The 15,575-nt window shown below is 37.8% G+C and overlaps 1 protein-coding gene across 1 annotated transcript in view; it reads left to right on the top strand.

The window, feature by feature from the left end:
• The window catches only part of RANBP17 (RAN binding protein 17), a 187,488-nt gene that overhangs the window by 113,608 nt on the left and 58,305 nt on the right, over positions 1–15,575 (top strand). Inside the window, exons 19-20 of the mRNA XM_014056469.2 lie at positions 1,559–1,662; positions 14,341–14,429. Of these exons, the coding sequence (XP_013911944.2) occupies positions 1,559–1,662; positions 14,341–14,429 (193 nt within the window). The remainder of the gene's footprint in view (positions 1–1,558; positions 1,663–14,340; positions 14,430–15,575) is intronic.

The following is a 15,575-nucleotide window of genomic DNA, read 5'->3' on the forward strand; positions in this document are numbered from 1 at the left end:
ACTCTACTCCTGTCAGTGGTATATAGATAAGAACACCCTTCCCTGATATGTGTGTGTTCCTATTCTTCTAGCCTTCCAAAAGGCTACATCAACATCTGGTTTTGCTCAAAGCATTGGGGAGGCTGTAGTCCAGAAAATTGGGGGGGGGGGGTTTGACAGTTGGCAGTATGGATGTTTTGGCTTTTATTGTTTTTATTTTATTTCATTGTTTGTGAGCTGCCCAAGATCATATTGCATAAGGTGGGCAGCTTTATAAATCTCTTAAATAAAAAAATAAAAAAGATGTCCCAAGATACCAGAGTTACAATGTGAAAAGCTTTGTTTGTTTGTTTGATGGATTGATTGATTGATTGATTGATTGATTCCTGTCATTCCACTCCTATTATCCCCCACTTTCTTTTTTCTTTATCTCTCCAGGAATTGCTCTATTTTCCATGCCTATTATTATTATTATTATTATTATTATTATTACTACTACTACTACTACTACTACTACTACTACTACTACTACTGTATTTCTTAGCGTAATTGATTTTCATTTTGGAGAGGGATCGTGTATGTATTCCAGAGGTGCTATATTAACAATGTTTGACATATTAATGACTTGTGGGGACAACTTGAAGAGGGCAGCTCAGATTCATAGTGAGAACAAAAAGGATATTATCCAGGCAAAATGACAGTTCTTTCTAAACTGCACAGATCAAAGTTCCTCTCCAACGTCCTCATTTTGTTTTCTGTCTCCTCTCCTCCCCCCCCCCCCATTGAGGTATTTCAATATTACATACTCTCATATTATAAAACTCAAAAACTGAGTTTTTATGGGACTATTTTGAACATCACTTTCCCTAAAGAATGTTGAGCATTGGTGAAACCTCTAGCTATATATAGCTCATACATTCTTTGAATCATATATGCTATAGTTTCAGCTACATTAGCTTGACATGAATTGGCACTAGACAGTATACTAGCTAGCTAGTAGGGGTTAACTGAAGAAATGTTCCCAGTGTAAAAGAAGGCTAAGTTCTATTTACATATTTATTAAATATCTCGGGTGTCAAACTTGCGTTGTCATGGCATTGTCATGTGATGTATTGGGGCTTTTTCCCCTTTCGCTAAACCAGTGGGAGCCAGCAGGTGACACATCTGGCCCATGGGCCGTGAGTTTGACACCCCTGAAATATCTTCATGGATATGATAGCTTCACAATTCCCTTTAACTATGACCTTTGTTGGCAGAGGTGGTATATAAAAAAATAAGGATATTCATTTAAACGCAGGTAGTGTTTCAAAGTTCCTTAAAGCCAAACACCTGAGTAGGATTGAGATCAATTCCTAAAATAAAAGAACAAAGGAGAGTAGCAACAGGCTGTGAAATAATTGCTGGTGACTGCTTTGTCAGTCCATGTGTTTACTAAAAGAAGACATCCAGAATTGAGAACATTTCAGGTATAACTTTGCATAACCCAAAGTTTTTGTTTATTCACATAATAGCTACTATGTCAAATTATTTAATAATGTTCGTGTTTATAGTTGTGTCCTCTCCCCTCCTTTTCTTGCAGGAGAAGATGAGGATGAGTTTGAAAACTTCATGCTTCCCCTGACAGTTTCATTTGAAACCTTAGCCCAGATATTTAACAATAGCTTTAAGCAAGAGGAAGCAAAGGTAGGTTACACTCGGAGTAGAAGGAGAAATCTTGCTCATCATAATCAAGAGTGGTTTAAAATATGTAAAAATAATCATATTTAAATCCTATTGAATTCAATGGAAGTGAGTTATGAATAATTCTATTCTCCATTTGAAGCCCATATGATCAGTTTTGGCTACATTGTTGAATTTTTCTTATCCTTGCCTTTATTTATGGAATGCTGTCTTTTAAAAGCAGATATTCCATAGGAAAATTCCGTAACTGCTGGACTTTCAGGTGTGATGTTACCCTCCCCATGGAAAGGGAGGGTTCGAAATCTACATCTTAAGAGGCTTGCAAAACATAGACAAGGCACAATAATAGATCAGAGAGCAGTGGCTTCTTTTCCTTTACTTACCATTCCTCTGACTCTCATCCTGACAATACATGCCTTGTAGCTTGGTCAAGACAAGTTGTTGAATAATTGAAGGAGCCATAGCAAATGTAACTAATCACTAGTCTGTGTTGATTGCCCAAACAGAAGAGTAAAGGCTTGGTCAAGACAAGTTCTTGAATGATTGAAGGAGCCATGGCAAATGTAACTAATCACTTGTCTGTGTTGATTGCCCAAAGAGAAGAGTAAAGGCTTGGTCAAGACAAGTTCTTGAATGATTGAAGGAGCCATGGCAAATGTAACTAATCACTTGTCTGTGTTGATTGCCCAAAGAGAAGAGTAAAGGCTTTGCCATCCAGTGGAGATAATAGGTTTCCATTGGAGATTTTTCACCCAAGAATTTTATTCATAAAAAGATGTAATTAAAGATGGCATGAAAATATCACGAGCTCCCTTCTCTCCATTAGATTTAATAAGAGACATATATGACATCATGCAACCAATTTATTTATATATACACTTCCCTTTTAGCAACAAGTAGACAAGGTTTAAAACATGATGTCGCATTATAGCTTTCCTTACTAAATAGGAGCCAGACATATGACTGGTGTTTTTAGTTGTAGTCCTGTAGTCTACACTGTATTTAGTTCTCCCTGCTGATTGCTGCTTTTGAACAAGATCTAAAATAAATGTTTAGCATCCTTTCCTTGTGTAATTTTGTCTCTTGCATATTAAATACTTGGGCGCTTGTGTGCTCATCTGTCTGTTTAATTTACATATTACAGCTGGGTGTGAGTAGATTTATAGAGGACCTAGACATACATAAGCTAAAAACATTGTATGCTTAGAACATCTCTTATAAACAAGAATTTAATATATAAATCAAGAGTTTATTAAATGGCTGGGCATATATGTATAAATAGGAACTGGTCTTGAAGTATTACATTCTTAAACCCAACAAAGTGATTAGGATAACTGATAGCTAAATAAGGTTTTTATGTGCCTGTGGGAGCCATATTAGGATTGATTTGACAAGTCAGTTCAGCTGTGGCAACAGTCATATTATCTAGCACAACATTATGTTTTATTAGTAAAATCCTTAAGTGTAGCAAGCTGTTTGTGTCAAAACAACAGTATATTTTAAGGGGAGAAAAGACTTGCTAAGTGGAAGCTGCATTATCAGGAACAAAACACATTAGCATAGCATTACATTAAATAAATTGCATTCTTGTATTATGAACAAACAGTTAACCATGCACTCTAGAGTGGCTATTTCAGATATGTTGTGTAATATTCCTAGAAGCTCTATCAGTATTTTTTCTTTAGCATTTTAAAGTGTGATGGGAGACTCGGTAGCATCATTGCAATTTTTCCTTCTCTGATGCATTTCAGGAGAACATAAGCCCCAATTCAGAGAGCTATATATTAATTCCATAGATTCAGATAATTTGTGAGCTACTTATTCAGAGTTCTCCACTCCACTTTGCTAGCTGTAGGAAATTTAAGGGAAGTTAAAAAAAATAGTTCTGAGACAGAGCCAAGAGAGTTTACTGCTTGAGAAAGGACAAGAAGACACCACTGCCATTCCCTTATTATATGGAAGTTGCCATACAGAAGCAATTGAATCTCAGTTCAGTACTTATAAGGGAAAGCAAGCTAGCTTGAAGAGGTGAAAAGGAAAAAGCCACATGGGATATCTTCCCTTCCAAAAATAGCAGCCATGAAGTTCTAGAAAACATAGTCACTGGGGAGGTTGCTGCTTCTTTCTTCTTCTTCTTCTTCTTCTTCTTCTTCTTCTTCTTCTTCTTCTTCTTCTTCTTCTTCTTCTTCTTCTTCTTCTTCTTCTTCTTCTTCTCCTCCTCCTCCTCCTCCTCCTCCTCCTCCTCCTCCTTCCTCCTCCTCCACCACCACCACCACCACCACCACCACCACCACCACCACCACCACCACCACTACTACTACTACAAATAATAATATTGCAGCATCTCCTGACTGAAGCATCTATCTTACTTTGCAGTGTGATAGGGTGTAGTATCAAACACATCTAGTGAATTTATGGACATACCAGAAAAAAGGTACTAGAAAAAAGCCAAAAACTTACTGGATTTGATTTGATTTATATAGCTACATAACTTTTAAAAAGTGCTGCTCCAGGCAGCATATGCCCATATAAATAGAATTATATTTTTATTTGTATCCCATCATTATTATTTTTACAAATAACTGAAGGTGGCAAACATATCCAACTTTCCTCCTCACATTTTCCCTACGACAACAACCTTGTGAGGTGTGGGGGGGGGCTGAGAGTGAGAGACTGGCCTAAAGTCACCGCTGGCTTTCATGGCCAACACGGGACATGAACTTAACGATCTCTAGTTTTCAGGCCTGGTGCTTTTTGGTCACTGGACCAATTGGCTTTCCTGCAACAATTAAAATTCAACCAAATACACTACATACCTACATTTGATTGGATGAGATCTTCTCATCTAACTTCATCCATGCTCGTTTAACCCCCAGGCCTGAGGGAACAGCCAGGGCTTCCTGAAGGTTAGCAAGGTTGCAGCAAATGAAATGGAAATGAAGATGGCAGTAACCATCACAGAGAAGGGATGCTTCCTATGTTCTATCAGATGATATTATTTTACAGAAGTTGTCTGGAGCATGCCCACTCTGTTGGAGTATGTGGGATGGGCAGAAACAATCAGAGAGAAAAAATACCCCCACAATGACCTAGTCTTACAGCATGTAGGCCTTTATAAACGACAGCCAGCACCTTTAATTGCGCCTTGAAGCCTACTGGGAGCCAGTATAGCAGATTAATGAGATGCTACATGGCTGTACTGATAAGCACCCATGACTCTGTGCTACTGCATTCTGGAACAATTGCAGCTTCCAGAAGATTTTCAAGGACAGTCATGTAGAATCCATTGCAGTAGTTCAACCAAGCGGTAATTACAGCATGAATAATGACAAGCAAGCCTCCTGGTCCAGGTTCATACACAATTGGTGCACTAGATAAGAGTTGTGCAATGTATCCATGGCCACAGCTATCCATTGCCAAGGCCCAAGATGACCCCCAGATTGCATACCAGGCCTGAGCAGAGGAGTGTCCCCCTCCAAAAGCAAAAATGGAAACTTTCCATTTCTCAAGACAAGAAGGGCTCGAAACTCCCAATTGCTCAATCTTGCTAAAGTTGAACCCAAGCTTGTTCTTCCAGGCTCCAGGTCCTGAGAAGTATTGCCAGCAACATCACCTAGATGTCCAGGAGCAAAGATATACAACTATTATCAACATACTAATTATACTTCACTCTCTGCTATCAGATGACCTCTCCCAGCACTCTGCAAATAATAATAAAGGCAGAAGATACGTAACACGTGTGTCTTCCACCCACAACTCTCACTCCATGGATCAGAAAGATCCATGACCAGTGATGTCAAAAGAACCACTGAGAGATTGAGGAGGTCCAGGTTGGATGCACTGCCCCCATTTTATTCCTTCCATAAATCATCAAGAAGTGCAACCAAGTGCTGTCTGTTATAGCCAGACCTGAATCCATAGATAATACACCTTTTTTAGAGCCCTATGGAATTGTAACCTAATCACTGTCTCAACAACCTTCTTTATAAACATAAGTTTGGAAACTGGATGAAAATTGTCCAGTTTACATTGGATCCACAACAGAAGAGTTGGCAGAAGCATCCCCTCTCTCAAACCCTTACAAGTTTCTGAAAAGCCTATAAGAATGTGACCATAAGTGATCTAGAATATCAGTATGTGTTAAATCATGATAAAACTGGTGATTTGATTAGCAGCTGTTTGAGAAAAGTATATGAAATATGTTCATCGGATTCTCTAGATACTTTCGTAATTAATATCTTTATTCATCTTTGATTCTAAAATAAGCATTGCCAATTTACTCTTAAACTGGTAGACCAGTTAGAATAGCTCTTCCCAGACCTAATACCATCCGTATATGTTGGACGACCATTAACCCACCTACTCAGTGTACGTGTGCTGTTTAAAAATAGTTTAGGGTGTGTGTGTGTGTGTGTGTGTGTGTGTGTGTGTGTGTGTGTGTGTGTGTGTATGTATGTATGTATGTATGTATGTATGTATGTATTGTGAGCAGATGTACCAGCCAATGTCGGCTGGTGACTCCCCGGGGGAGAGCCTTCTCTGTTGCAGCTCCGGCCCTCTGGAACGAGCTCCCTGTTGAGATCCGGATCCTTACTACCCTCCCGGCCTTCCGCAAAGCCACCAAGTCCTGGCTGTTCCAGCAGGCTGGGGGGAGCTGAGAAGCATCTACCTCCATAGAAATTGTGAATGTTGGTTTTGTTTTTAATATGTTGTCTTTGTCTTGTTCCCCTCTTTCCCTTGTCTTTTGTGAGCCGCCCGGAGTCCTCCGGGAGTGGGCGGCATATAAGACAAATAAATAATAATAATAAATAATAAAGCAGATTTGAATAAACCTCATTAGATACAAACATCATATGTGCTCTATTTCATTATTTGATTTATAGTGTCATTTAAAATTAAGATTTGGGTTTTACATAACCCTGATGAAAGATTGCAGTTTGTTGTCACTTCCAGACTTTATCGGTATTGAAAACACAGTGCTCATGTACTGTCTTACTTGACACAGGAGCATTCTTACTGGGGGATGCTGTTGTTGTTTTATAATGGAGTTCCAGTGTTATATCCCTAAACTAGCAAGTTCTTAATGACCCTAGAAAGTGATTGCTTTGATTACACTTTAACGGTATTTGCAAATAAAATCACAAGTAATTAAGGGGAAATCTCCAGGCTTTTGAGCAACTTTGATGCATGATAACTGCCTGATTCAGCTCCATCTAGAGTAATGCTGTGTAGACAAGAGCTACTGAGATCAATAGCAACATAATGATAGTGGCAGAATTAAGTGAGTAACCTGAGAACTATGCCTTCAGAATGCATGCAGCTGCCACAAGCCGGGCCACACAGTGCACTCCTTGCTTCCGTCCTAAATGTTCATCAAAAGACGCCCTGCAGGAAAATGGAGTTAGATGCTCTTTATTGCTGATCGTGTCTCTTGCCACATTTATCAGGGAAATTGGATTAGCAGTTGGCAGCTGCAGGTAGACAAGGTTCTGCAGTGATTAAATATGCAGCTTGGCTGCATTTGTTGTGACAGACCTTTAGTAAATTCTACTGTAAGCACCATCTGTCTAATTTGTATAAAGGGAAACTTCATGCTCTAAGCCCCTGCGAAGGAACTAGATTTGTTGCTTTATCATAAAGTCAACTTTTCTACTGAAATCTTTTAAACGTAATTTATTAGGTTAAAGGGAGTGTTTTTTTTTTGTTTTTTTTTTTGTTTAGATCTTAATGAATAAATAATATGTGTAAAGTGCTTTCAGGTACTCTGTTTTCTAAGAGATGAAAATAAAAATATAATCCGTTCCATTCTAGGGTGAAATGTTTAGCATTCCTGTTTGCAGGGAGGTGACATTGCTAAAATATCACTTAGAAAATGGCCTGTGACTGCCAAATTCATTTAATTTGTGGCTTCTAATAGTGTTTTGTAATTGGCTTTTATACATCTGAAATGTGTAGTTGAAATATAATTGAGGCAAGATAGCGTATCATTCTTGAACTACATCTGTAATTAGCAATAGGGTTCATAAAGCATATGTTCAGTTTTATTTTTCAGAACACGCTAACAAAATACATGGGGACAATTTTCATACCACAGCATTAGCCAGAACTCATGTTCCAAAAGGATAGCCTATTTTCCTCAACTCTATTTTCTCTTAATCCCCTAGATTGGACCTGGAAATTCTGCTCAATAGTATGCTGACTTTCTCTATTTAATGTCAGTGTATTCTGATATTATTTATGATGTGATTCGTTTGAAAGAACAAGTAAAACAATATGTCTGAGGAAGAAGAGTTGTTAAATAGCATCGGGCTATTTATAGCTGGTTCACCCAAACTCAAAGCTGTTGAATTATTTAAAATCCTTGATTTCAGCTTGCACACATTAAAAGTTTTCACACTAAGTGCCAAATGTTGCAAACAGCACTTTAACAGAATGATTTTGCTTTGATCCCTGTAGCAGTTCCTGAATAATTTATCACAGGTTATTGCCTTAATTCTGGAGAGGGATAGTGCAATAAAGGCAGATGAAAACACTCCAGTTGAAACACCTTGGGGCCTGCTCATTCCTCTGACATGGCTCTTTTGTTGGAACTATTTAGAGGTTATTAAGACGTGTCTGTAGAATTAAGAGTCTGCTGTAAGGATGAAGAAGACAGCCATCTTAATCCTAAAGACAAAGCACTATGACCCCTCACCTTTTTCTTGGCTGTTATTATAGAGCAGAATTATGAAGGTAATATTATAGCTGCACCCAGAAGTACTACTATACTTAAAAGTCTATCAGACGTTTCCGTTATAAAATCCTGTTTTGAGGTGTTGAATGGTGTCTTGTCTAGCTAGCAAGTTAAACTGACATAGACTGTTGCTGTATACAGAAAATTCATGTTTTGTTGATGTCCCCTTCCCTGTCTCTGAATAACTTTTTATTTATTTATCACATTTTGAACTGCCCAGCTCCCTCATAAAAAGCCATGGAATTTGAGTTTTGAAAATGAAGAGATTTCCTTTTACATAATCCCATTATGTAAATAGAAGTAAATGTAGAAGAATACATTTAAGAATAGTTCTCTTTTTCTTTATAGTTAGTTATAAAATATGCAACTTTCATGTGAAAATGAAAATATGCATAAGTTTGGTTACCAAAAAATGTGTTTGTATGTTTTCCCATGTTCAGACTTGAAGTACATCTTTTGGGTTATTAATGTGTACTATTAATATCCTTCCTGGAATCCATTATAACTATTATGTGGTTATAATAAAAAGGTAAGCAAAAATATAGGGTGTTTTCTATATGGGGAAGGGACATATTTATGATTTATTTACTGGATTTATAAGACCGCCCACTCAAACAATCTGTCTAGTGAGCTTATAACAACAACAACAAAATGAGGAACTCCACCCACACATACAATTAAAAACTCAATTATACAATGTATAAATATAAAATATTTGGTATTTGGTATTTTATTATTTGTATGCCGCCCTTCCCCGGGAGGACTCAGGGCGGCGAACAATTCAAAGGGAAAAAAAGGGGGGAACATAAAAGACAAAATACAAATAATAAAAGTAGACAACAGTCGCACAACCATACATGTCGAGAGGGGAGGGAACTCATCACCCCCAGGCGTGCCGGCAAAGCCAGGTTTTGACGGCTTTTCGGAAGGCCTGGAGAGAGGTGAGGGTCCAAATCCCTGTGGGGAGTTCATTCCAGAGGGCCGGAGCTGCCACAGAGAAGGCCCTCCCCCGGGTAATAGCCAGGTGGCATTGGCTGGTAGATGGCACCCGGAGGAGGCCAACCCTGTGAGATCTAATGGGTCTGTGGGAGGTAATTGGCAGCAGGCGGTCTCTCAAGTATAACAATGGCAACTAAAGCCATAACAAAACAAGCAAAAGGAAACTCCTCTCAATTGGTCGCTAATGCCTAGGGTGGAAAGCCAGGTCTATTTCCTAAATGTGAGCAGAGTTGGGGCCTGTCATATATCGGGGGGGGGGGCACAGTGGAAGAGATTATTCCAATTTTTGACTACTGTAAATAACTACATTTATATCCCTACTTTTAGGATGTTGTTTGCTCTCAGGAAATATTTTTGTATAATCATTCAACAATTTTATTACAATATAGAGTAAGCAGGACTTTCTGGATAGTGAGAATGCCATAGTTGAATTGCTCTTTATTATTTTATTTTTTCCATTATTTTAACTTTGGATAACAATGTTCCAGATGTTTATCGTATTTGCTGTTTTAAACAGCTAAACAATCCATTGAACTATGATTTCACTTTTTCTCATATATCAAATATTGTCATGAGTTTCTCACATGGAAGGGGTAAATTCATAGCTTTGAGTTAGTGAAAGTCTGATCATGCTGACAGATATTGTTTGTGGAGAGAAAGTATGTAATACCTATACATATCTTCCTAGTCTATGCCCATGGAGATTAGGGCAGCTACCTTTGTTCATGTGAATTACAAGTTCTTTCTCTGTAACCGTGTCAGTTCATTTGCCCAAATATATGCGTAAACTTTTTGGTCTTTTGAAATCTTTGGCTTCAAAGAGACAGAAAGTGTTTGAAAGATGATACAGATACTGGGAACTAGTTGAAGGAAAATGGGATTTTTGTTCTGGAAATTATATACCGTATTTTTCAGAGTATAAAACGCACTTCCCTCAAAAAAGAGGCTGAAAATCTTGAGTACATCTTACACACTGAATACAACATTTTTTGCCTCCTGAAACCTCGCCCCCTTTGCAAAAATGTCCGTGCATAGCCTTTAGGAGGATCCAGAGTGGGCTGGGGAGGGTAGAAATGAGCAAAAAACGAGTGTTTTTTGCCCCCCCCCCCGAGCACTTTACAAGCCTCCTAAAAGCTATTCATGCCCTTTTGGGGGGGGGGGAAATGGGCCCATTTTCGGGAGGTCTGCAGAGTGCAAAAACTTTTTTAAAAAAATATGCCTCTTCAAAATCTTGGTGCGTCTTATACTTCGAAAAATATGGTGCATATACTTGAATTTTGGGAAAGATCTGAAAGATCTTTTAGAAAGAATAGGCCTTGACTGGATTTTTTTAATAAAGATAATCATTGGAAGAAAAGATCTTTGAGGTGTGGTAGGAATCAGGCAAGGTATTAATTAGCCCAGTGTTTTTCAACCACTGTGCCGCGGCACACTAGTGTGCCGTGACATAGTGTAAGGTGTGCCGTGGGGAAATTACTTTATATATAGCAGGGGTGGGTTTCTCGCCCCGTTCCAACCGGATCGGTTGGAACGAGGCCGGCGGCGTCCTCGCACACGCATGCGGCGTCCTCGCGCACGCACGCAGCGCGCGTGTGCACGCACGCGGCACGCGCATGCGTATTAGCGTCTGCGCGATGCTCCAGCTGCTCCTGGAGGATCGCGCAGGCGTTCTGCGCATGCGTGGAAAGCGCGAAATTCAAAAAAACCGGGTAAGGAGCGGGCGCGGGTGTGCGGGCGCGCGCGGGCGCGGGGGGGGCTTCGCCGTTCCCGGAAGTTACTTACTTCCGGGTTCGGCGACCAACCGGATCGCAGGGACCGGTGCGAACCGGTTGAAACCCAGCCCTGATATATAGTCAATATAGGCACAGAGTTAAAATTTTTTAACATTTTCTAATGGTGGTGTGCCTCGTGATTTTTTTCATGAAAAAAGTGTGCCTTTGCACAAAAAAGGTTGAAAAACACTGAATTAGCCTAATGCTTTTGAAAATATTAAAGTAACACATTCAATAGTTTCCTTTCTTTTGAAGGAGTGTTTTCCTTAACAAGGCTTATGTTGATGGCTCCTTATAAATCTTGTTCTAAAGAACTGTAGTATAATCTGACTCTGGAAAAGCTATACGATGGTCTATTCCATGTATTGTGAATTGTCTTCTTAGAGATATTTAATATATGCAGTTAGATGCTCTCAGCAAAACATTTTTTAACATATCCAGAGTCTCCAACCCACTTTAGGTCAAGGAGACAAGAGGGCATGTCCCGTCTGTTGACTCCTTCACAAACCCATGGAGACATAAGACCCATTACACATGGACCTGACAATCACTGATAAACACCTGAAACAGCTGGCCTAGATTTATTTACATGACATATGCCATAGAGTACATGGTTAATAATTATACACACACACACACACACACACACACACATACATATATACACACACATAGCACATAGCACATAATGCAATGCTACATGTATAATGGAACATATAGTCAATTTTGTAAGGCATGAGGAATTCAAGAAGGGTTTGTATAAGTCATAGGTTTCATTTTGAAATACATTGGTTCATAAGAATAGAATAAGTGTTCTATATATTAATACCAAACCATTTATCCAATTAATAAGCCCAGAAAGATGGACCAGTACCAAATAGTTCATCCTCCTCCTTCTAAAACACCAAATCTAATGTAGATTATTTACTCCTAAACCTATTTCATTGCCCTCTTCACTTTCTCCCATCCGTCTCTTTCCAGCTCCTACTTTCACTCCTGATTTCTTAGAAAAAGTTAGAAATAATAATTTACTGCTAAACAAAACAGTCTATGTTTTCCTGATTGCAGAACTTTTTTTTTCCTGTACTCAATATTGCAACTTAAGCTTGCTTTCATTCCATATGTTTTCAAACTGTTTTCTTGAATTTAACATGCCTTTACGTGGCTATTTCTAATTTTCTCCTCAGAAATAAAGCAGAGCTGAATATACTGGCAGCTGTCTTGTCACTCAGAGTGACATAAGCTTTCTCTTTCATTTCCGGCTAGCAGAACATCTTCATATTCTGTCATGTTCGATGCCAGAAGGGTCATCTGTGAAGGACAAACAAGGTTTTATTGTGCACACTTCTCTTTGATAACTTTCTTCAGCAAACTTCTCTGGACTTGCCCTTGTATCAATTAGTCTTCAATAATACATTATAAGTCCAATACCAGCCACATAAATCTTCAGTAGGCAAAACTGCCTAGATCTGCCTTGGTCGTGCCAACCATTTATACACCCTCTATCACAGTGTTTCTCAACCTTGGCCACTTGAAGATGTCCGGACTTCAACTCCCAGAATTCCCCAGCCAGCATTCGCTGGCTGGGGAATTCTGGGAGTTGAAGTCCAGACATCTTCAAGTGGCCAAGGTTGAGAAACACTGCTCTATCAAACTTCTTCCAATTCTTCTCAGGGTTCTTTTTGGTGTTCTTAATATTCCTCTTTCTCTTATGGAAACATTTTCCTATGAGAAACTAAGCTATCTCTCCTACTCTAAACTTCTTCATAATCATGTTAATGAAAACCAAGTATTTGTTTGTCTATATGTGAATAGCCAGGAAGAAGTCATGATTAAATGCAGAGTGCGACAGGCGTACACTTGTATATCGCACAACAGTGTTATGTTTGAGAATTAAGTTCTTCTCTATGTAATCTAATCTTACAAAGCTCCAGGAGAGCTCATTTTGATGCAGAGTAATATTGTAGTTCGCTATATTGACCAGAACACCTTATCTGATTAGCTTTCTTCCTTTGATAGTTGATGTTACTGTGACATTTGGCAGGCTCCATCCAATTTCTCTTTTTGCCCATTTAGAATTATGGTTGAATTACATAATTGGCAAATTCTGGAATGGACAAAACATTTTGTTTTGTAACTTTGAAAAACAAAATCCGGGTAACTATTTGGATTGAATTGTGTATATTGAATTGAAATGGGTTTTTCACATTTTACATGACATATTTCTTAAGTAAGTAATCTAGACAGATTTTCCTATGGTCTTATCATGAATTAACTGTGCTGGAGAAGTTACGTGAACCCAGAAGGGTGATCTAATATAATATTTTTTTTAAAAAATTAGGAATGATCTACGACTAAAAACTACTTCAGACTTAGTGTAATAAGTGTACTACAAGCAAACTGTGTGTATCTTACAAAAATTATAAGATTTACCTTCAAATATTTCCTATATACAGAAAAGTTAGTATGGTAGTAAAACTACCCATATACTGATTATAATACTAATTGTCATTCTTTTCTTTTGAGGTTTCTGAAATGAAACAGCCACTTCTGATATCTTAACTGGTTATTTAAAACCTCTGCAAGAGAGGAGATACCCATGTATGATTTTTAAGGAATATCTACTATCTACTAGGTTGCAACATCTGTTCAATAACAAGTCAACATTTAAAATCTGAAACATTTTCAGTGCATTTATTATTAATGTGTTGAATATACTCAGTAATATTTATGGAAATTTATTCATGTTTCCTGCTCATCAACTACTTTTAGTTGAAACATAAAATGAACTAATGCATTTTCTTCAAATTATTTTGAGTAATGATCAAGTTAGGAAAGTTTCATCTGTAAAAATCCTCAATTTAGCAATGGGGGGGGGAAATGCCATACATTTTCATAAATGTACATTTTCAGCTTTAAAATATTATATGATTTTATATCCAATGTTTAAACTCAGTTACATTATTCTGTGGAAGCCTTTATTACATATTTGTAAACGTTTGATGAATATTTAACATTTAAGAGGGAGACTTAAGCCCTAGCATTCTTTAGAGGGGGGGGAAGACATTTACACTAATGAATTAAAATCAAATATTGTGCTCATTACTGGTTGATCATTACTCCATCTGCTCGGTGCTAACGTGAAAATCAATTACTGTGTTTCTTTCCCACTGACAGCGTATGTTGATCGGACTGGCAAGAGATCTTCGAGGGATTGCCTTTGCTCTGAACACAAAGACCAGCTACACCATGCTGTTTGACTGGATGTATCCTTATTACACTATGACAATACCAGTTCTGTGCACAGAGGGATACCACGTCCTTTGCATTCGTTTAATAGCATGGCACAGTGGGGTAGAGGAAACAAAGCTAAACGAACTAATATGTAATCAGCTAAAATTACAGTACAGTTGCACTCATGCCATTAACTGGGAAGGCAACATTTGGAGAGAGACCACAAAAAGGTCACTTTTTTGGGTGGGGGGGTTACACCACACTTAATCCCTAAATGTTTTGAAACCCTACAGTGTTTTAATAATTCTATAGCCCTTTAATTTATGATGTGATATGTCTCTGCTTAGTTAAAGTATGCATAGGTTATCCTGTTGTACACTTAATTTTCCTATACTTATTGCAGGAATCATACTTAGACGTATTGATTTCATGTGATGCTATGCAGTTTCATATTACATCATAAATGATTTAGGCTAGCAAAACTTGCAGATTTTGATTGTGTTTTTTGGATTATCATTTCTATTTAATAGCCAAAGTAACATTTTGTGTAACTTGATTACTAATATTAGTGAGTGCATATGATTTTCAAGAAAAATGGGGCTATACGTCTCCTTAGAAACTTCTGACTAGTCTCCCTTAATGAAATCAAGAGAGCTTACATTATGATTCATCCGTCTGGACTTAACATTTATGGAGAACTTCAAAGAGTAGCTTAGTGCAGCGTTCCATTTTGACTTTATTTGAAATCATCTTAGGCAATATTTGGGATAGGTTTTCATTCTCACACATATAAAAACTGTTTAAAACAGGGTCTCCTTTCTTAATACTAAGATTATTTTATTTTAAAGCTATTACAAAAGCTTTATTTTAAAAACAACTACATAAACAAAAATTTAAATAATATAGAGCAATTATTTAACAGCAAAATTAATACAAACAGTAAAATATGCACAAGTCTCCAACTGTTCTGCTAAACGGCTTTCTTCCTATTTCTGCCTCACTTGAATAAATGTTTACAAGAAACTTAAAAAAAAATCTTAGAAACACTTGTATCTTCCTTGAATTTTCAGTTTGGCTAAACAGCACTGAATGTGACTTTTGTCCACTAGATGGCAAAAATGAGCAGAATCCATAATATTTCTTAGTTGATCTTTGACCTTGAAATCATTACATATATG

This window comes from Thamnophis sirtalis, unplaced genomic scaffold (assembly GCF_051295495.1).
Source record: "Thamnophis sirtalis isolate CommonGarterSnake01/CBP01778 unplaced genomic scaffold, rThaSir2_p1.2 scaffold_5, whole genome shotgun sequence".
In the NCBI taxonomy this organism is placed as follows: domain Eukaryota; kingdom Metazoa; phylum Chordata; class Lepidosauria; order Squamata; family Natricidae; genus Thamnophis; species Thamnophis sirtalis.